Source organism: Eschrichtius robustus, chromosome 3 (genome assembly GCF_028021215.1).
Source record: "Eschrichtius robustus isolate mEscRob2 chromosome 3, mEscRob2.pri, whole genome shotgun sequence".
NCBI lineage: Eukaryota > Metazoa > Chordata > Mammalia > Artiodactyla > Eschrichtiidae > Eschrichtius > Eschrichtius robustus.
The window spans coordinates 6,976,286-6,997,410 of NC_090826.1; the positions used below are offsets into that span (position 1 = coordinate 6,976,286).

Genomic DNA, 21,125 nt, shown 5'->3' on the forward strand with positions numbered 1-21,125 from the left:
TGTGCCCTCTCTGAAGGGCATGGGAAGAGCTGGCCTGTCAGCAGGTATAAACCCAAAAGTTTCTCCCTCAGCTAATTTCAAGGACTGTTTACCTAAGTGAACGCAGGGGGATTAGGCAATCCACTGATCCACGTGCTGGGTGGGTTTGGGTGTGACCAAGCGCACTGCGGCTGGGCTGTCAGAACAAATCCATCCCACGGAGAAACTCAGACGCCTATAGCAGCTCGGACAGCCCAGGACATGTGTTGGGATGTGGCTCGTGAGCTGGGGCTAAGGGTCCACCAGTGATTAAAGAGTTAGGATGAGAACAGGACTGCCGCCAGTTGGATTCTCCACTTTATGCCCAATACGTGGGACCCAGGCCATCTCTCTCGCCGCCTGGCTGAGGGCAGCCCTGAGTCTGCATGAGTGGCAGGTGTCGATTGCTGAGACAGGCAGGAAATACCACTCGGCATCCAGCTGGCATTTTCAGGCACCCATGATGCCCCTCACCAGCTCCCTGGGCCCCCCTTGCCAGGAGCAAGGGCACAGGAAATGCCATTGTTCTGGGAAAGCCTCTCCATCCTGCTTCTCTCTGCCTTGGGCAATGCCCTGGCCTGTAGTCGCTCATCCACAAAGGCTGCACTGTGGGACCCTGTGAGTGAGTTTTCATAAATCAGACAGTGAACAACCAAACCCTTGGGCTAAGTGGACACATCACGGCTGACGCCAGAGGTGATGAGACAGGTGCACCCCACCTGGCTGAGTGAAGCCGGTGAGAAGGCCGTGCTGTTTTTCAGTGGGTGCAGCAAAGGGTGGATCAGCTGACCAGACTTGGTAAATTGTTATTTACAGTTTCTGAGCTTTTAAAAGAAGAGCTTCCCCAGAATCGGCCCTGATTCCAGACCCACAGCGTCATGACGGCTCTGGTCACCCTGCTGTCCCTGCTCCTGCTGGGAGCCCAGGCCCAGCACGGGGCCGAGTGGACCTACTCAGGTAAGGCCCACCCCAAGGGCTGCATGCCCCCTTTCTGCCATCACGTCAAGGAAGGGGGCACCCCCTTCTTGAGGACGAAGCCTGGCCTTTCGGGGCGACCATGAACGATGATTGTGTACGGTGCTTGCTGGGGTCTCAAGGTCTCGGGCTGGGGCAAGAGCATACTGAACTTAGACCTCGGCTAAGGAGAGGAGGGCAGAACTCTCCCCATTCCTGGATCCCTGAGTCACCCGCAGGGTTTCTGCTTTTCTGCCCCAGAAGCTGGCTCGAGAGCCCGCGTTAGTGCTTCCAAGGGCAAAGCCATTTGCTCTCTTGGTCTGTGTAGACAGAAAATAAAGCAGTTGCAGGGGGCTCCCTGCAGCCCCACCGAGGGTGTGTGGGGTCTGCAAGAGCTTTCTTCCAGGAAATTTCACGATACACGGTTTATCCAGAGCGTCTCGACGTGCCGAGAACCCAGTGACCATTGCATGGCCTCCAGGCTGGCCTCTCTTGGTCGCCGTGGCCCTGCTGAGACCCCAGTCTCACATCCAGAACCCCGCTTATAGGACATGAAGTGGAAAACCCTGGCATTTAGCACAGGTCCCGGCCCACGTGTGGACCAAAGAGAGGAAGACAGCGGGGTTCAGACACGAAACGCCCCTTCTGGGTGGCAGGGGGGAGAGCGCCTGGCTGGCCCTCCTCTTCTCTGTCCTGGACGGAGGCGTGGGGCCGGAGAGGATGCTCGTGGCCGCTGGCTGATGCAGGGTCCAGGGGCAAGCAGGGTTTAGAGCCTGCTGTCTGCACAGTCTGCCCTGGCCGCAGACACAGGGTGAAGCGTCCTCCCAGGGTGGATGTGTGTCCTCTAAGTCAAGGGCAGCGGAGTTAGGAGGATTGTGGCGAGGCTCAGGAAGTCCAGCTTCAGAGGGCGGGACGGCTGACTCTCACCAACGGCTCTGTCTGGACCAGAGGATTCCCCGACCCGGCCCAGTGCCACGAGACCCTGGGCCCTCTGCTCGGTCAGGCCCATTGGTACTGGGTGTGGTTCGAGGGTAAGGAAGAGAGAGGATTCCAACAGCGGAGTCTGTCCTCCCAGCTCAGCACAGCCTCTGAGACGGGGCCCAGGAGAACTCGGGCAGCTGCTGAGAATGCCTGGTGGGGATACTTGAGAAACACCAATGCTGGTAAAAAACCTTTTGATCCATGAAGGGTCTGTGTTCAAGACATCTGGCCTTGCTCCTGGCACCTGCCCCTAGGAAAGAATTGTCTACAAATTGGTTTGTATTATTAAACAGTGAAGAGAGGTACAGAGAAAAAAAGAATTGACTTTTTATTGAACCGAGAAACTGTGAGAGGCCTAAGTACAAACATCTTCCTCAAAACAAGCTATGGATGACGCCGTCCCCTAAGGGGGAAAGAGAGCTGGATTCCCTATTGCAAATGGATGAGACCAGGACCCACAGTTGTTTGGAGGCCGAGTCACCCATTATAATGACTTGCTTTTATCACCCTCTCTCCTCTCTTCTGTGATTAGTAACTACCTTAAAAAAGATAAATTTCCTTATTTTGATATTTTTTCAACTAATCATTCTAGGTCATCCTTGAACCCTATGCTTCCTTTCTGGTCCTGAATCCATAAGTGTAGGCACCCAGGTGGTCTTTACCATACTGGGAACCAGTTAAAGGGGAGGGGTCAAGAAAGGACGTGGGGAGGTCCTGCCATAGGGCGTAGGGCGTGGAGTGGGCCGTGGTATTGTTGGGGGCTGGAAAAGAGAAACTGCCATTCAGAGGAAGTGAGGAAAAGGCCCTGAAAGTAACACAGGGATGCCAAGCCCAAGTAGCCCTCGAGTACATTTATCAGCCGACAGTCATGCAAAGGAAAAGCCAAAGCTATGTATTAAAGACATTCATTGCTTTCAAAACACGAAGGCATGTTCTCAGGGGCAGTGGGTGCAACAGGAAAGTTACGAACCAGCCCCAAAGCCCCCCAGACACCAGGGTCCGTGGAGCTGATTTAGATGCCCCTCCCGCCTCCTTCTGGAGGCCCGGCCCTGCTTTCTAGAAGGCAGGCCTCTGGTCTTGACTGTGGCCTCTGCAGGCCTCCTGTTGGGCAGGCCCAGCTGTGAGCTGCAGTCTCTGGCCCTGAGTGAGGTGCCCACAGGGAGCCCCTTGCACTGTGACCCCCTGTCAGAGGGGTTGCTGGATGAAGCACACTGGCCGAGGGAGTACCCCGACTGCGGGGGGAAGAGACAGTCGCCCATCGACCTGCACAGGAAGAAAGTGTGGTACAACCCTTCCCTGAGGGCTCTGAACCTGTCCGGCTACGAGGTCCAGCACGGGGCGTTCCCTATGATCAACAATGGCCACACAGGTAAGGGTAGGCGACAGGCTCCCGTCCCCGGGCGGGTATAGGGGGAGGCAGGCAGGCAGGGCTGCCAGGAGCTATATGCGCAGAGATCCAGAGCGTGGCCTGGGGGCTGCAGGCCTCAGGCTCGGGGTAGACCGGTGTTGAGTCCTGGCACTTCGTCCCTGCTTGGGCAGCATCCATCTGTAGACTCGGTTCCCCACTGGCCCCTTCATCCTGCACTGGCCTCTCTCTGAGCTCACTCTGACCCAACCAGCAGGAAATTCAGCAGACAGAGAGGCAACACCGAGAAGCCACAGGACCCACTGTCTCTTCTGTTGATCTGTGCCCAGGTCTGATCTGCCATATTTTCTACGTGTGAAGGTCAGACAGGAAAAGCTGGGTTTTGGGGGCCTCCATTTCAGAAGCCTAGACTGGACAACCATAAAATCCTGCTTAACGTTTGCAGACACCCTTCTGATTTTTTTCAAGTGGGCTTGTCTCCTCTGAGCCTCATGACAAGCCCAGGGGCAGGGGGGCATTTTTTAAGCTGAAACCAGAGGCTTTGGGAGGCCGAGGGACTTATGGTCATGTAGTTTCTAGTGGCCGAGCTGGATCCAGACCCCGGATGTCTGATTCCTCGGTCATGTCCTCCTTGGAAACTTCCCTCTCCACTCCCACCTGGGCTGGGACAGTTTACTGTCCATTCGCATAGGTGTACGTGGGGGGGTGGGTCATAGGACTCAGATTTCCTTTTTGCACTATTAAGAAAATAAAACCATTTGCCCTTGATGGGGCTGGTGAAGGTAGTAGCCCTCAGATAGCTGTGATTTGGATCACTGAACTCCACACATAGTTTGTGAAAGCCTCATTTTATCATCCATATCAAGTTCCTGTTTCCAAAGTTACTCTCTGAAGCTATCAGCAGGTTGGCAGAAGTGTATGGCCTTTTCAGATTGGCTTCTTTCACTCAGTAATATGCATTTACGGTTCCTCCGTGTCTTTTCATGACTTGATAGCTCATTTCTTTTTAGCATTGGATAATATTCCATTGTCTGGATGCACCACAGTTCATTTATTCGTTCACTTACTGAAGGACATCGTGGCGGCTTCCAAGGTTCAGCAATTATGAATAAAGGTGCTATAAACATCAATGAACACCAGTGTGTAGATTTTGGTGTGGACATAAGTTTTCTGCTCATTTGGGTCAATACCAAGGGGTGTGATTGCTGGATCATATGGTAAGAGTATGTTTAGTTTTGTAAGAAACTGCCCAACTCTCTTCCAAAGTGGCTGTACCATTTTGCATTCCCACCAGCAATGAATGAGAGTTCCTGTTCCTCCACAACCTTGTCAGCATTTTGTGCTGTCAGTGTTCTGGATCTTGGCCATTCTATTAGGTGTGTGGTAGCACCTCATTGTTGGTTTAATTTGTATTTCCCTGATGAACTATGCTGTGGAGCAACTTTTCATATTTGCCGTCTGTATATCTTCTTTGGAGAGGTGTCTGTTATGGTCTCTGGGTTATTTGTTTTCTTATTGTTGAATTTTAAGGATTCATTGTATAATTTGGATAGCAGTTCTTTATCAGATGTGTCTTATACAAATATTTTCTCCCAGTCTGTGGCTTGTTTTCTAATTCTTTTGATATTCTTTTTTGCAGAACAGAAGTTTTAAATTTTAATTAAGTCCAGCTTATCGATTCTTTCTTTCATGGATTGTGTCTTTGGTGTTGTATCTAAAAAGGCATCACCGTACTCAAAGTCGTCTAGGTTTTCTCCTATGTTATCTTTGAGGAATTTTATACTTTTGCACTTTACATTTAGGTCTGTGATCCACTTTGAGTTAATTTTGGTGAAGGGTGTAAGGTCTGTGTCTAGGTTCATTTTTTGGCATGTGGATGTCCAGTTGTTCCAGCACCATTTGTTGAAGAGACTCTCTTTGCTCCATTGATAATCTTTGCTCTTTTGTCAAAGATCAGTTGGATATATTTATGGGGGTCTCTTTCTGGGCTTTCTATTCTGTTCCACTGATCTATTTGTGTATTCTCCCACCAAGACCACACTGCCTTGATTACTGTAGCTTTTTTTTTTTGGCCACACCATGTGGCTTGTGAGATCTTAGTTCCCAATGGAACCCGTGCCCCCTGGAGTGGAAGCGTGGAGTCCTAATCACTGGACCGCCAGGGAAGTCCCTACTGTAGCTTTATAGTAAGTCTTTAAGATGGGTAGCATCAGTCCTCCAACTTTGTTACCCTCCTTAAACACTGTGTCAGCTATTTTGGGTCTTTTGCTTCTCCATGTAAACCTTAGAGTTAGTTTGTTGATATCCACAAAATAACCTGCTGGGATTTTGATTGGGATCACATTGAATCTCTAGGTCAAATTGAGAAGAACTGACATCTTGGCAATAGTGAGTCTTCCTATCCAGGAATATGGAATATCTATTTATTTAGTTATTCTGTGATTTCTTTCATCAGAGTTTTTCAGTTTTCCTCATATAGATCTTATATGTAATGTGTTAGATTTATACCTAATTATTTAATTTTGGGGGGGAGATGCTAATGTAAATGGTACTGTGCTTTTAGTTTCAAATTCTACTTTTTTTAAATTAATTTTTTTTTTTAGCTCCATTGGGTCTTCGTTGCTGCGCGGGCTTTCTCTAATCGAGCTGAGTGGGGGTTACTCTTCTTTGTGGTGGGTCGGCTTCTCATTGCGGTGGCTTCTCTTGTTGCAGAGCACAGGCTCTAGGTGTGCGGGCTTCAGTAGTTGTGGCTCACGGGTTCTAGAGCACAGGCTCAGTAGTTGTGGCGCACGGGCTTAGTTGCTCCGCGGCATGTGGGATCTTCCCAGACCAGGGCTTGAACCCGTGTCCCCTGCATTGGCAGGCAGACTCTCAACCACTGCGCCACCAGGGAAGCCCCTTGACTGCTTTTTTTTTTCTCCTAAATATGGATCACATTTTCCTATTTCTTTGCATGCCCAACTTTTTCTTTGATAACTGTCATTTCAGATAATACATGGCAGCAAATCTGATTTCTGATTTTTAAAAATTGTCCTGAGGGGTTTTTGTTGTTGTTCATGTGACTGTTTAGTGACTTGCCTGGACTTCATCTGCAGGATATATCTCACAGTGGTGTACAGCAGCTGATGAACCTGCTTAGGTCTTAAGTCTTATTTTTATTTTTCAGCCTGGGGCCATCTAGGGTCAACATAGTCTTGTGGCCAATGATTTTTGCAGAGGTTGTGCTCAAACCCCGTGAGCCCAAGATTTGCACCCTCTGCTGATGGATCTGTATGTGGGTTGAGAAGCACATTCAAAGATCAGCCAGTTACCAGGTCAGCCTCAGCCTTTACTTTCCATCAGGGTTTCTTGGGAAGCTTATACAGCCTTTCTGTGGCTCATCTCCCAGTTAAATTTCTGATGGTCTGCCACTTGCCACTCACCTCAACTAGGGCTGCAATCTCAGACTATCAAACCTGCAAGTTTTCCCTGTTTTCTGTCTTTTCTGTTGTTTGCTACTTTTACCAGCAGTGCCCCCTGGGCGTGGGTTTTCAACTTCTACTCCAAATCAAATTAGTCCCCTGTATCAGGCAGTGAAGCTTTTGGTTTTCCTGTCCATGCTGCCCCGATAAAACTACCTTGCTGACCACGTTAGGGGAAGGGGATGGGAACAGCCCCAGGCAAGGTGTCCACAAACTCCCATTGTTCTTACTCAAAATTCTAGCCATTTATCATAAATAAATGCCTCACCTTGTTATTTGTCTTTGGTCCATTTCCAGAGCACTGATATGTTTGTTTTTGACAATTTTATCCAATATAAAACTTGTTTGGGGGTGATTGGATTCACTGACCACTTCTTGCTACCTAGACATAAATCCCACCCTCCAGACTTTCTGAGAAATGCAGAGATGTTGGCTTTGTCTAGGGGGTTGCAGGCTTCCTCTTGCCCTCAGAGCAGTTTATGTCCAGTGAACCCTTCCGCGATCCCAGCTCTTTTAAGTCAGCTCGTCCAAGTTATGCAATGTCCTTGAGGTTGGTGACACAGAAGGAACGCAGTAACTGTGAGCAAGGACTGGAAAAAGGGTAGGTCTTTCATTGGGTGAGTGTCCCAAGAGGCCCCACTTCCTATCCCTACCCTGTGGGTAAATTCCAAAATTGGCCAGAGGTGGAGAGTGGAATTCTGATTTCCACACTCATTAGCCCTATTTTTTCAGGGCTACCCCCTTCGTTAGGGCTAACAAGCTGGACCTGCCACTTGGTGGTCCTGCCCCTGACCTTCTGGTCCTGGGTGGGAAGGTGCGTGCCCTGGGACAAGTGCCTGTCCAGCCCAGCTTACTCAGTGCCTGGTCCCCATCCTTCCCCATGTGCTAGGTGCCCCCTCTCTGTTGGTCACCCTGCTCATGGCAGTCTAGGCCTGTCTATAGTACCAGCTTGCCCCAGGAGTGGGCAGGTGACCGGGGAAGCTGCCTCACCTGTAGGCCTGACCCATCCACGCCCATCTGCACACTCCCTGCCCCTCGTCTTCTCTTCCAGTACAGATCAGCCTGCCCCCCACCATGCGCGTGACGGCTGCCGATGGCACCCAGTACGCAGCCCAGCAGATGCACTTCCACCGGGGTGGCGCCTCCTTGGAGATCAGCGGTTCCGAGCACACCATTGATGGGATCAGATATGTGATCGAGGTACCCTGAGGATCCTCTTTCTTTCAAACCCCATAGTCCCTTTTCTTATTAAAACAGCCAAAAAAACTTTGTGCAGTGGTGAGTCAAGTCACCCTGAGGTTGAGTTTATTTTTCATTCATTTACAACAATTCACTGGTCACTGCTATGTGCTGGGGGTTTGGGCAGGGTCCCTGCCCTCACAGAAGTCACCCCAACGCAGGAGTTTACAGCCCACAGAGTGGGGCAAGCCCTCTTTAGTTTCAACTGGATTTCTATGTGGTAGATTTGCTGGGTCCCCCTCTTGCTTAGGATGACCGCAGGTTTACAGTGGCCTCCTGGGGTAAAGGGGCACATGCCCACGCTAGGGAGACCTCAGGAGAACCCAGTGGCCTCATATGATCCCTTGGACTCTGCCAGCTTGTCTGCCGGGGGGAGGGTGAATTGCCATCTCCCCAGAATCCCACTCACACTCTTTGCATTCTTGGAGAACTTTCTGGTCTTGATAGATCTTGTAGCCCACAGGGAGGGAGATGGTGGTCAGAGGTGTTTACGTGGGTCAGCTGAGGTGTGGGATGGAACATCTTTTTTTATTTTCCTCCTTCCCTGAAAACCTGAAGCACTTGAGGTTTACAGGAACTGCCCTTGACTTACACTTTCTTGCTTCCACAGATTCACGTCGTTCATTACAATTCTAAATACAAGAGCTACGCTAAGGCTCAGAAAGCACCGGATGGCTTGGCTGTGCAGGCAGCCCTCGTTGAGGTAGGCTGAAACGACACATGCAAAGTTAGAAATTGGTGTCAAAACAAGGTGTTAAGTGTAGACAAAGGGTCTTCCTACTGGTCCCTCCTCATCTGTTCCTGAGCTCACAATTCTTGGAAACACTCACCCAATGAAAGACCTACCCTTTTTCCAGTCCTTGCTCACAGTTACTGCGTTCCTTCTGTGTCACCAACCTCAAGGACATTGCATAACTTGGACGAGCTGACTTAAAAGAGCTGGGATCGCGGAAGGGTTCACTGGACATAAACTGCTCTGAGGGCAAGAGGAAGCCTGCAACCCCCTAGACAAAGCCAACATCTCTGCATTTCTCAGAAAGTCTGGAGGGTGGGATTTATCACCAATTTATCGCCAATCACCCCCAAACAAGTTTTATATTGGATAAAATTGTCAAAAACAAACATATCAGTGCTCTGGAAATGGACCAAAGACAAATAACAAGGTGAGGCATTTATTTATGATAAATGGCTAGAATTTTGAGTAAGAACAATGGGAGTTTGTGGACACCTTGCCTGGGGCTGTTCCCATCCCCTTCCCCTAACGTGGTCAGCAAGGTAGTTTTATCGGGGCAGCATGGACAGGAAAACCAAAAGCTTCACTGCCTGATACAGGGGACTAATTTGATTTGGAGTAGAAGTTGAAAACCCACGCCCAGGGGGCACTGCTGGTAAAAGTAGCAAACAACAGAAAAGACAGAAAACAGGGAAAACTTGCAGGTTTGATAGTCTGAGATTGCAGCCCTAGTTGAGGTGAGTGGCAAGTGGCAGACCATCAGAAATTTAACTGGGAGATGAGCCACAGAAAGGCTGTATAAGCTTCCCAAGAAACCCTGATGGAAAGTAAAGGCTGAGGCTGACCTGGTAACTGGCTGATCTTTGAATGTGCTTCTCAACCCACATACAGATCCATCAGCAGAGGGTGCAAATCTTGGGCTCACGGGGTTTGAGCACAACCTCTGCAAAAATCATTGGCCACAAGACTATGTTGACCCTAGATGGCCCCAGGCTGAAAAATAAAAATAAGACTTAAGACCTAAGCAGGTTCATCAGCTGCTGTACACCACTGTGAGATATATCCTGCAGATGAAGTCCAGGCAAGTCACTAAACAGTCACATGAACAACAACAAAAACCCCTCAGGACAATTTTTAAAAATCAGAAATCAGATTTGCTGCCATGTATTATCTGAAATGACAGTTATCAAAGAAAAAGTTGGGCATGCAAAGAAATAGGAAAATGTGATCCATATTTAGGAGAAAAAAAAAAAGCAGTCAAGGGGCTTCCCTGGTGGCGCAGTGGTTGAGAGTCTGCCTGCCAATGCAGGGGACACGGGTTCAAGCCCTGGTCTGGGAAGATCCCACATGCCGCGGAGCAACTAAGCCCGTGAGCCACAATTACTGAACCTGCGCATCTGGAGCCTGTGCTCCGCAACAGGAGAGGCCGCAATAGTGAGAGGCCCGCGCACCGCGATGAAGAGTGGCCCCCACTTGCCGCAACTAGAGAAAGCCCTTGCACAGAAACGAAGACCCAACACAGCCATAAAAAAAAAAAAAAAAAAGCAGTCAATATAAACTGACTCTGAGTAGACCAAGAGTGATTTAGCAGACAATACTTTCTTTATTATTATTATTATTTTTTTTTAAATAAATTTATTTATTATTTTATTTATTTATCTTTGGCTGTGTTGGGTCTTTGTTGCTGTGCGCGGGCTTTCTCTAGTTGTGGCGAGCAGGGGCTACTCTTTGTTGCGGTGCTTGGGCTTCTCATTGTGGTGGCTTCCCTAGTTGCGGAGCACGGGCTCTAGGCACGCGGGCTTCAGTAGCTGTGGCACGTGGGCTCAGTAGTTGTGGCTCACGGGCTCTAGAGCACAGGCTCAGTAGTTGTGGCGCATGGGCTTAGTTGCTCTGCAGCATGTGGGATCTTCCCGTACCAGGGCTCGAACCTGTGTCCCCTGCATTGGCAGGCGGATTCTTAACCACTGTGCCACCAGGGAAGCCCTATTATTATTATTATTATTATTTTATTTTTTGGCTGCTCCACGTGGCTTGTGGAGTCTTAGTTCCCTGACCAGGGATCAAACCCTGGCCCTCGGCAGTGAAAGCGTGGAGTCCTAACCACTGGACCACCAGGGACTTCCCTAGCAGACAGTACTTTCAACAACTATCATAAATATGTTCAAAGCATGAAAAGAAATTATGTTCAAAGAATTAAAGGAAAATATGATGACAATGATTCAAAAAGGATCTCAATAAAGAAACAGAAACTATAAAAATGCACCAAATGGAAAGTCTAGAGTTGAAAAGTATCATAAAAAGATGAAAAATTCACTACATGGGCTCAAAGCAGATTTGAGGCAGCTGAAGAAAGAATCAGTGCATTTGAAGACAGGTTAAATAAATTATTGAATCTGAAGAACAAAGAAAAAAGCTAGAAAAAAAATGAGCAGAGCCTTAGAGACTCATGGGGACAAGATCATGCATCCCAACATATATGTAATGGGGGTCCCAGAAGGAGAGCAGAGAGAGAAAGTGGCAGAAAAAAATGTTGAGGAAACAATGGCCAAATTTTCCCAAATTTGATGAAAAAACAATAATTTACCAATCCAAGAAACTCAACAAACTCCACATCTGATAAACACCTAGACACATCAAAATCAAACTGTCAAAATTGACAAGAGAAAAAGGGTTCATTATATAGAGGGGGCTGACAGTGCATTAATGGCTGACTTCTCATTAGAAGCAAGGCATCAGAAGGCCGTGGAATGACTGACGATCAGGATTCCTATGTCCAACCAACCAATCTTCAGAAATGGGGCAAAATAAAGACATTCCCAGTTAAACAAAAACTGAGATAATTGTTAACAGATCTGTCTTACACGAAAAGTTAAAGGAAATCCTTCTGGTTGAAAGGACATCACACCAGACAGCAACTCAAATCCACAGAAAGAGATGAAGACTGCCAGAAATGGTAAATATGTAGGTAAATATAGAAGACTATATATATATATATATATATATATATATATATACACATATACATACATACACATATATATACACATATATACATATTCTTGTCTTCTTTTAATTTCTTTTTTAAAAAAACCCATAAGATTGTTTAAAGCAATAATTATACCCCTGTAGTATTAGCTTTATAATGTATGACAAAAATAGAAGAAAAAATACAGAAGAAATAGAGCTATATTGGAACAAAGTTGCTATATTTTACTAGAATTAAGTTAGTATTTACCTGATATAGATTGTGATAAGTTGTATGTTGTAGTCACTAGAGCAACCACTAATAACTTAACATGGTTAACTGGTACGCTAAAAGTATTTGTTTAACACAAAAGGTAGAACAGAGGAACAAAAAAAGATGAGACGTTTAGAAAACAAATAAATGGCGATCAGAAATCCAAGAAAGTCTGAATTTATACCCAGTGGAAGAATGGATCAGCATTGCTGACTGAAAAAAACCATTATCCATAGACCTTTTTCACAAAAAGCAACCATTCTGACTTCTAAAAAGTCAACACTCATACAATAAATAAAGGATGGCAGTGGTCAGAATTGGAGCAGTTTTGCCTTGGACATCTGGCTCTCCTTCACTCAGTCAAAAGTCCTGAGGATGAAGAAGGGAGCACTTCAGAGCAAGCCCCCGCATCACCATGAATCTGGGGACTTCCCTGGCGGTCCAGTGGTTAAGACTCCACGCTTCCAATACAGGGGGCATGGGTTCGATCCCTGGTCAGGGAACTAAGATCCCACATGCCGCATGGCCAAAAAAACAAAAACAAACAAACAAATGAAAAAACACAGTGAATCTGACTGTGGCTGACATTGCCCAAAACAGGGTCACTGGGGATATCTTGACAGTGACTTTTGGCCATTCCTTGAGGACATCACCAGTCACCACCAAGAAGCTCTTTTCCCTGGAAGCTGCCAAAATGCTTCAGATCTTGTCTTTCTGGAAGAGACTGGTGAGCCCAGGCACTTGGTGGCAAAGAACAGCCAGATGGTCTCCCCCAGCACAAGTGGGGCACGGGTGGGCTGCCTCCTTGCCCTCGCAGCTCTGCCCAATCAGCCAGTGTACAAAAGAGCTGGATTAGCGGGGATAGTACCGGATGGACGGCCCTTCTCCATTAGGTGAACTGCTCTGTGTTTCTCCTGCAGGTCAAGGGTAATGCTGAAAATGCTTACTACAGCAACTTCATTTCTTGCTTGAAGAACATCAGGTATCCAGGTAGGGGAAACCAACAGCGGCTGCACGAGGGCAGAGGAATGAGCGTGAGTGTGATGGGGGGCAGGGGAGCAGGGAAGAGTGTTGCTGGTGGAGAGGGTGGCAGATAAGCCTGCCAGGGGACGCTCCCCTCCCTGTGCAAGGTCTCTGGTTCCAGCAATTCCCAAGGTCGGCTCAGGCTGTGCACACCTCTGAGAAACCCGTTCATAAACTCTACCTGTCAATTGCCACGGTTGGAACTTCTGGATGGCCAGAGTTCCACTAATGAGGGATACCTTCATTTAAGCGACTCTCACCTCTGGCCCCAGCTGGAAGTGATCCTGGTCCCTAGAGAGAGATGGCCTCCTTGGCTTCAAGCTGAGAAGAATCTCAAGAGTGAAGCCTCTTGTCACGGTGCCTGTATACACAGACACAGGGCTGGTCTCCCTTATCTCTGCCGCCAGAAGGCAGGGTTCTTGTCAGAGTGTCTGCCCACTCCCATGGTCAACCCTTGACCATGAGCAGTAACCAGATCTGTTGCAGCCTTGGTTGTGTGCATCCCACTTTGGCCACATCTCCCAGACTCCAGGTCTCTGACCTCAGTCCTCACCCCCTCCAGCAATCTGCTGACCTCCAATCCATGGACCTCCACGTTCTCACTACTAGTCACGCCTCATGCCTCTCATCTCTCTTTACCTAGCTTGGATTCCATGGGCCATACTTCTGACACGCCCACTCAAATGCCCTCCATCCCTCCACAAGCTCACCTGGCAAAGCCCCAGACTAACTCCCACTTACTCACAGCCTGTAGCCAAATGGCTGAATGTAGCTGGAGAGAAGCACACAGACTTCTGACTTCATTCACAGCTACAAATATACACAAGTACTAACACTGCTCAGAAATCCTGAAATACTACTCTGGGCATTTGCTTTTCCCCTCTCCAAAATTACTGCATCATATTTTCTCCTCTCTCCCAAAGCCCCTCCTCTCTGGCCCCAGCTTCTCCCTTGGAGGCGATGCCTGGCCTCTCACTCCATGGAGAAGGTAGTCAGAAACTCACTCATCTTAACCTGCCTGCGCCTGACCAAACTCCATGTCCCCTCCTCTGTTACACTGGATGAGAGGTCCCTGCTCTGGTCCAGGACCAACCTTCCATGTGGGCACCGACACCCCCATTCTCAGGGCCTTTTCTCCTGCCCGTCTCCCCTCTCTCCTGCATCTCCCCCTTCACCCGGTCACTCCACTCAACACACATCACAATGCTCTCCTTTCTTCCATTTCAAAACACAAACCCCGTCTCTTGACCCCATCATTCCCTCAGCCTCCACCCCATTCTCATCTCCCCTTGAATGAGTTGTCTACTGTCCTGTTCTCTTTTCTCACTCACCCTAAGCCTTCAAGGTCACCCCGGTTGTCAGATCTCCTGGGCACTTTTCTCCTCTTCTCTTACTCCACCTCCAAACCGTGAGGCATTACACGCGGCTTGCGTTCTGGCCAAACCCCGCCCCCGTCCCCAGCGCTACTCTCTTGCTCTCTCTTCCTGGCTCCTGCCTTAATGTCCGAGGGTGCCAGGACTCTGACTTCTCTCGGTGACCTCCTTTTTAGTCCCATGGCCTGAATTGTCATCTTTAGGCTGTGGACTCCAAAAATCTCTATCTGGTCCTCCAGGTAACATCAGCATCAGGCAGGACAGGTGAGGCAAAGTCGAGGCAAGAACTGTCTAGTTAATCTACTGACCATGAACAAAGCCAGCAGGAGACACCACAGGCCTGTGGTATAACTAAGGAGTTTCCTTGAATTCACTGACCTCAGATATTCTATTTCTACGAACTGATCCTGATATATTTCCTTCTCCAATTCAATAAATTCCACTGCTGATCAATAGTGCCCACAACACTGGCCTCTCTCTGAACTCTGGATTCCTTCACCCAACTGTTTAGTTGATGTTGCCATATGGATCTAGAACTCAACATGGCCAAAGCATAACTTATTCCCGTCCCTTTCCAGGCTTGTCCCTAAACCGACTTTCCCATTTCAGCAAACAGCATCCCCATCTATCCCCTTGTTTAAGCCAAAAATCCCCAAATTTCTCTGGACTTTCCTCTTTTCATTCCCCACCCTGCCCTGCCACACCCAAACCATCAGTGGGCCCTGTTGTTTTTACCTCCCTGCTTCCAATTCTTTGGGGTATATACCCAGAAGTGGAATTTCTGGATCATATGGTAATTCTATGTTTAATTTTTAAAGGAACCACCATATTATTTTCCACAGTGGCTCCACCATGGTTCTGGAATTCTTCACTCACTTGAACGTATTGGAGTTATGAAACAAAATCTATGCAATAGAGTCCTTTAGAAGGTTATATCTTGAAATCTATCCAATAAAAACAAAACTTAGAAACCTTTTACTTATTCATGGGATTATGCACTACTACACTTCACAGCCTTGGTTAAAGAAACCTGTTTATGTATATAACAAAATGATATCCTCTTTGCCATTAAAAAATGCAAAAGTGCTCAGGGAAGGTGAAGCAAAAGTCAACTCGACTCCGTGTTGCTTTGATAGTCTCTTGCTGAGTTCAGGGACTCAGCGTCACTGACATGAACAAAAGAGGAATTCTATAGATGCGGCGATAAATGTGGGTGCTGTGGAGGCTTCAGATGCTCTGTGGATGTCCCCCTCTCTACACGTCACCTGTGGCTGAGCTTGGTTCCCAATGGGCATGGCAGGAAGCGCTCGTGACCTGACGCCTGCACCTGCACTCCCGCTTAGTTCTGATTCTGCCTTTCTAATCTCTATCCCTCCCCTTCATTTATAAATGAGCACAACTCAAGGAATTTTGTTCTTTCTTTGAGAGCACTTACCCAAAAGCCCCTAGGAGTCATAATTTCTTTCATTTATTGTAAAATGTATCCTCTGCCTAACAATGATGATGGTGACGGCTACACTCATGACCACTTTCCTATGTGCGGGTCCAGTGCCGGCACTTTATAAACACATTCCCCTTTACCCTCACGGCAATGCTCCTGGGTGTCCCCTTTCTACAGACCCCGCCAGGGCCACTCAGCCAGGAGGAGGTATTCGAGTGGGTTTCTGCCCAAAGTCTTTGCTCTTAACCCTTCCCTGGAAGCAGCACACTGGGGGATGTTTCCCAATGACCAGGTTCTATGTCCCCCTGCTTAAATCAGGAGATTTAAAGATGGTGAGATCTGAGCCAGAGCTGTCCTTGCAAGGGGCAGCAGTGGTCCCTAACATTCCTTTTTGTCCCCTCTTTTAGGACAAAGTGCAGTTCTGAGGGGCCCTGACGTTCAGGACATGCTACCTGGGAACCTCCACTACTACTACAGCTACTGGGGGTCACTCACCACTCCTCCCTGTACTGAGAACGTCCACTGGTTTGTGCTGGCAGATACTGTCAAGCTCTCCAGGACACAGGTAGTGTGTAGAATCACTTTATCAAAGTCTCTCCTTTCAACGGCCTGGTTAACAAGAGTGCTCCCCAAATCTCACCTAATGCTGATACCTGGGCTCCTACAGTGTTTTCCATGTACAGGGCTGCAGTGCCTCACCTCTATTGCTATGGGTGATCTTACTAGTGTTGTGGCAGGAATGGGCAAACAGGCATCAGGGAATCCAAGAAACCTATAGGTGATGCAACAAAAAAACTGGGACGTGGTCCAAGTCATAGGACAAGAGTTGCACAGTGAAGGCAAATATTTACTGAGTGCTGCTCTCGCCAGGCACAAGTAATACATTACTTCATAAATGACTTCATGCGAGAAGGATAGCTTCATATTTAGCCTTTTACCACATAAAATGCCTGTAGCCCTTTGAGGGGAAGAGCTATATCAGTTGTCTTTTGTCCTTCAGCATAGCATGGGTACATAATAAATATTTGTTGAGTTAAATAAAGGACACATGTTACTGAGGTTTCAAAACAAAGCTGACATTTCCTTCTGGGTGATGTTCTTCCTCAGAAACAAATATTTCTTTTTTTAAACTTTCCATTTCCCTATTCCAGGAAAAGGTGGAAAGACCCCTATTCTCATAACCACACAAAAAACATTGCCAACCAGGTTGGAAGTGCCCCTAGATACCTAACAAAAGCCAATGTCAATTATCTCAGGAAAAGTGCACCTTACATCCAGATCTATAAGAATTTACACGAATAAAGTTACCTGAAATGAGCTCAATTTTTAAAAAATCACAAAATATCAGGAAAAAGGCACTATGAATGAGTGTCAGCAGAAATAGAACTACAAAGATTTCAGATATGGTAATTATCAGTCAATTAATATGAAATATGTTTAATATGCATAAAGAATGCATAATATGTAAAATAAAACATATTTAATATGTTTAATATGTATAGGAGTTTTAAATATGAGGAAAGAGCAAAGTATAAAAATGACCAAGTAAACTTGAAGAAGAAAAAAAAACAAATGGGTTGTTAATTTCTAGAAATGAAAAGATAGTAATGAAATTAACAACCCAACAAATGGGTTTAATAGCATGTTAGACACAGTTCAAGAAAGAATTAGTAAACTGGAAGACAGAGCTGACAAAATTATGTAAAATGCAGCACAAAGAGAAAAAGAGATGGAAATATGAAAAAGAAGTAAAGAGATATAGAGAATATACTAGAAAGGTCCAACAAATGTCTGGTTGAAATTTAGAGGGAGAAGAGAGGTAGCATAGAGAAGAGGGATAATTTGAGAAATGTTGGCTGACAATTTTCCAGAGAATTGAAAGACACCATGTCATATATGAAGGAAGCCCAACGAGTCAATGAAAACAAAAAGAAGCCCACACTAAACCATCACAATGAAACCACAAAATATCAAAGACAAAGAGAAGATTTAAAAATCAACCAGAGAGAAAAGACAGATTTTCATGAAAGAAATACTATAGACCAAGAGTAGATGCAACACAGCAACAATGAAAGTCAGAAAGCAGTGGAACCATATTTTCAAAGAACTGAGAGAAATGAATAGCTAACCTAGAGTTGTATAGGCAGAAAAATGTCTCTCAAGAACGTAGACAAGGGGCTTCCCTGCTGGAGCAGAGGATAATACTCTGCACTCCCAATGCAGGGGGCCCGGGTTCGATCCCTGGTCAGGGAACTAGATCCCACATGCATGCCGTAACTGAGAGTTCACGTGCTGCAACTAAGGAGCCAGTGAGCTGCAACTAAGGAGACCACAAGCCACAACTAAGGAGCTAGTGAGGCACAACTAAAGAGCTGGCGAGCCGCAACTAAGGAGCCGGCGAACTGCAACTAAGGAGCCCACCTGCTGCAACTAAGGAACGCACATGCTGCAACTAAGGAGCCGGTGAGCTGCAACCAAGGAGCCTGTGAGGTGCAACTAAGGAGCCCTCTTGCTGCGACTAAGGAGCACACATGCTGCAACTAAGGAGCCGGTGAGCCACAACTAAGGAGCCCACGAGCTGCAACTAAGTAGCCAGTGAACCGCAACTAAGAAGCTGGTGAGCCACAAGTAAGGAGCCCATGTGCTGCAACTAAGGAGCCTGCCTACTGCAACTAAGGATTGCATGTGCTGCAGTTAAGGAGCTGGCAAGCCACAACTAAGGAGTGAGTGAGCCAAAACTAAGGAGTGCGTGAGCCACAACTAAGGAGCCTGCCTGCCGCAACTAAGACCCGGAGCAACCAAATAAATAAATAAATAAATAAATGTTAAACAAAAAAGAATGTAGACAAAATACAGACATTCTCAGAAAAAACAAAAATTGAGCTGCTTGGTATGTTTCTGTTTACTTCTTTGTCTCCTTTCTACTATTGACTAAATACTCATAGAAAAAGACTAAAAGAGATTGTTGGAGGAATGAATGGGTGGATGAATGGCCTGGCACATAGCACCCAGACCACTTCTGGAATTGGGATCTTCTCACAACCGCTTTATCAGGGTTATATAAATCCAAACTCTAGTTCAGTTGCTAGCTAAATTTAAAAACTCACCCAGTGCCTCTCCTCTCCATAATTCCCTTCATGTTGCCTGCAGGTTTGGAAGCTGGAGAATTCCTTACTGAATCACCAGAACAAGACCATCCACAATGATTACGTGGGACCCAGCCCCTGAACAACAGAGTGGTAGAAGCCAACTTCATGTCTCAACCTAATCAGCGTGAGTGAGATCAACTCTTGTTTGTTCTTTGCAATTTGCAATTATAATTTCCTGTTTTCCTCCTTCTCTGGGTGGACCCATCTCTTCTGGCAATAGTAAGGGAAGGAAAAGGGACTTCCCTGGTTGTCCAGTGGTTAAGACTCCATGCTCCCAATGCAGGGGCATGGGTTCGATCCCTGGTCGGGGAACAAAGATCTCTCGTGCCACACGGCATGGCCTAAAAAAAAAATAGTAAAGGAAGGAGAGTTATCTAAACAGCAGGAGGCTCAGGGCTGTACAGGGCAAAGGGGTGACCCATTTTCCCAGTCCAGGCAGTGGTACCAGTGAGTAGAACAGAGGGGACGATGAGCAGCTACATGATTTATTACCCACCTAGTCTTGGCCAGAGACAGTAGGAGAAGCAAGACATCAAGCAACATCCAGATACTCCCATAACAGTTTCGGCTCAAGTTAATCTTATCAAGTCCGAGTCAAATATTTCACAGTTCTATCTTGGTCTCTATTACAAACCCAGCCACAGCTCCTCCTATAAATTCCCTCAAGGTGGGGTTAACTAGGCCACAATTGTCTACTACCTTTGCTTGGGGATCAAGCTGCAGACACCAGGGTGCTGGAAGTAGGAATGAGGACCTCCAAAGTTCTGAACTTTTCCTATTAACTCTTCTTTTCATAGGCTCTGAGCTCCAGTTTTATCTAAACAATATTGACAGTAATCTTGAGTACTTGAGAAGGTCTATTGAACAGAAGAAAGCAAAGAGAAAAAGACAAGGGTAATGACCTTGAAGAGTGAGCCCTGCCTTGTCTCCAAGAAGCCCTGTATGTCTGGATCACACCATTCCCACTGAGGCACCTGTTTAATTTATGATTAAAACAGGAGAAACCATCATCCATGAAAGGAAGTGAGATGGCTTAAATATATGAGAAGGCATTTGAGTTAGACAACACCAATGGGAATTGATTGGAATAGAAATTTAAAGGAGATGGAGACCTAACTATCCTCCTCTCGAATCATGCACGTTGATGTGTCTAAATTACAAATCAGGCCAAACATCCCTGTAGCATTTAGATGAAATAAAATAACTTTGGAAATTTGTTACTTAAAAATTTTCTCTTTTCTGTGCCTTTGTACCACTTCAAATATCCCTCCACTTCAAATATCCCTTCTTTGCTCTATGCTGAGGGACCCAGGTGATGGGGTAGAAATCAAGGTGGGAGGGATTTCCAGGACAAAGATTAAGAAAAAGGAAAGAGACCCGGGAATTCCCTAGCGGTCCAGCGGTTAGGACTTGGTGCTTTCCTCTTACATTAGGAACGTGTGGGTGGAGACGTTTGGAGCAGTGATCTTGCCCAGTGAGTCAAAGAGAGACAGAAGAGGGAGGAGGCGGGCTCCCGGGAGAGGAGGCGGGGGTGCGGGCTGGGGGGAGGGGTAAGGGCTTCCCTGAGATCGTGTCCTTGCTGGTCCAATGGTGTCTGCTGTCACTAGTCCTGGGTTCAAGTGCTAGTTCTGCCATTACTAGTCACATGGGACAATAAAATTACCTTTTAGGGCTGTGGTTTTGGGTAAATAAGACAAGCCTGGGGAGCAGCCCGCAGAATGGCTGTGAACCTTTACTGGCCAGTTACCATCCTCTTCATGGAGGACCTTCCTTGTCCATCTTCAGCTTCCCCCTCATCTCCGACTGAGCTCACCCTCATTCTTCTGAATCCCTTTATCTGCTCTCATTACTACCTTTGTTCTTCCATGTCGTTATTCGTCGTATCCAAAGCACTTTCACATCTGACTTCATTGACCCCTCCAGGCAATCCTCAACGAAGCTGCATTATCCCCAGTTTCTGGAAAAAGAAACCAAGTTGCAGAAAGGCCAGGTGACTAACCCAAGATCGCCCAGGTGGTAGACGATAAAGTCGGGATTTGCCCAAGTCTTTTGTATCCAAGTTCTTTTAACTACAGAAGTTGTCCCTTTCATTTACTCGACAAGCTTTGTCAAGCACCTGCAGACATCATGCTAAGTACTGGGGTGTAGA

The 21,125-nt window shown here is 47.0% G+C and overlaps 1 protein-coding gene across 1 annotated transcript; it reads left to right on the plus strand.

The window, feature by feature from the left end:
• The first annotated feature begins 896 nt into the window (after positions 1-896).
• On the plus strand, positions 897-19,874 carry CA6 (carbonic anhydrase 6). The gene is given in 9 exon segments (XM_068537716.1): positions 897-975; positions 3,143-3,322; positions 7,832-7,980; positions 8,630-8,722; positions 12,911-12,980; positions 16,235-16,392; positions 18,978-19,035; positions 19,038-19,100; positions 19,774-19,874. Coding segments are annotated over 9 exon segments (951 nt in total).
• The last annotated feature ends 1,251 nt before the right edge of the window (positions 19,875-21,125 follow it).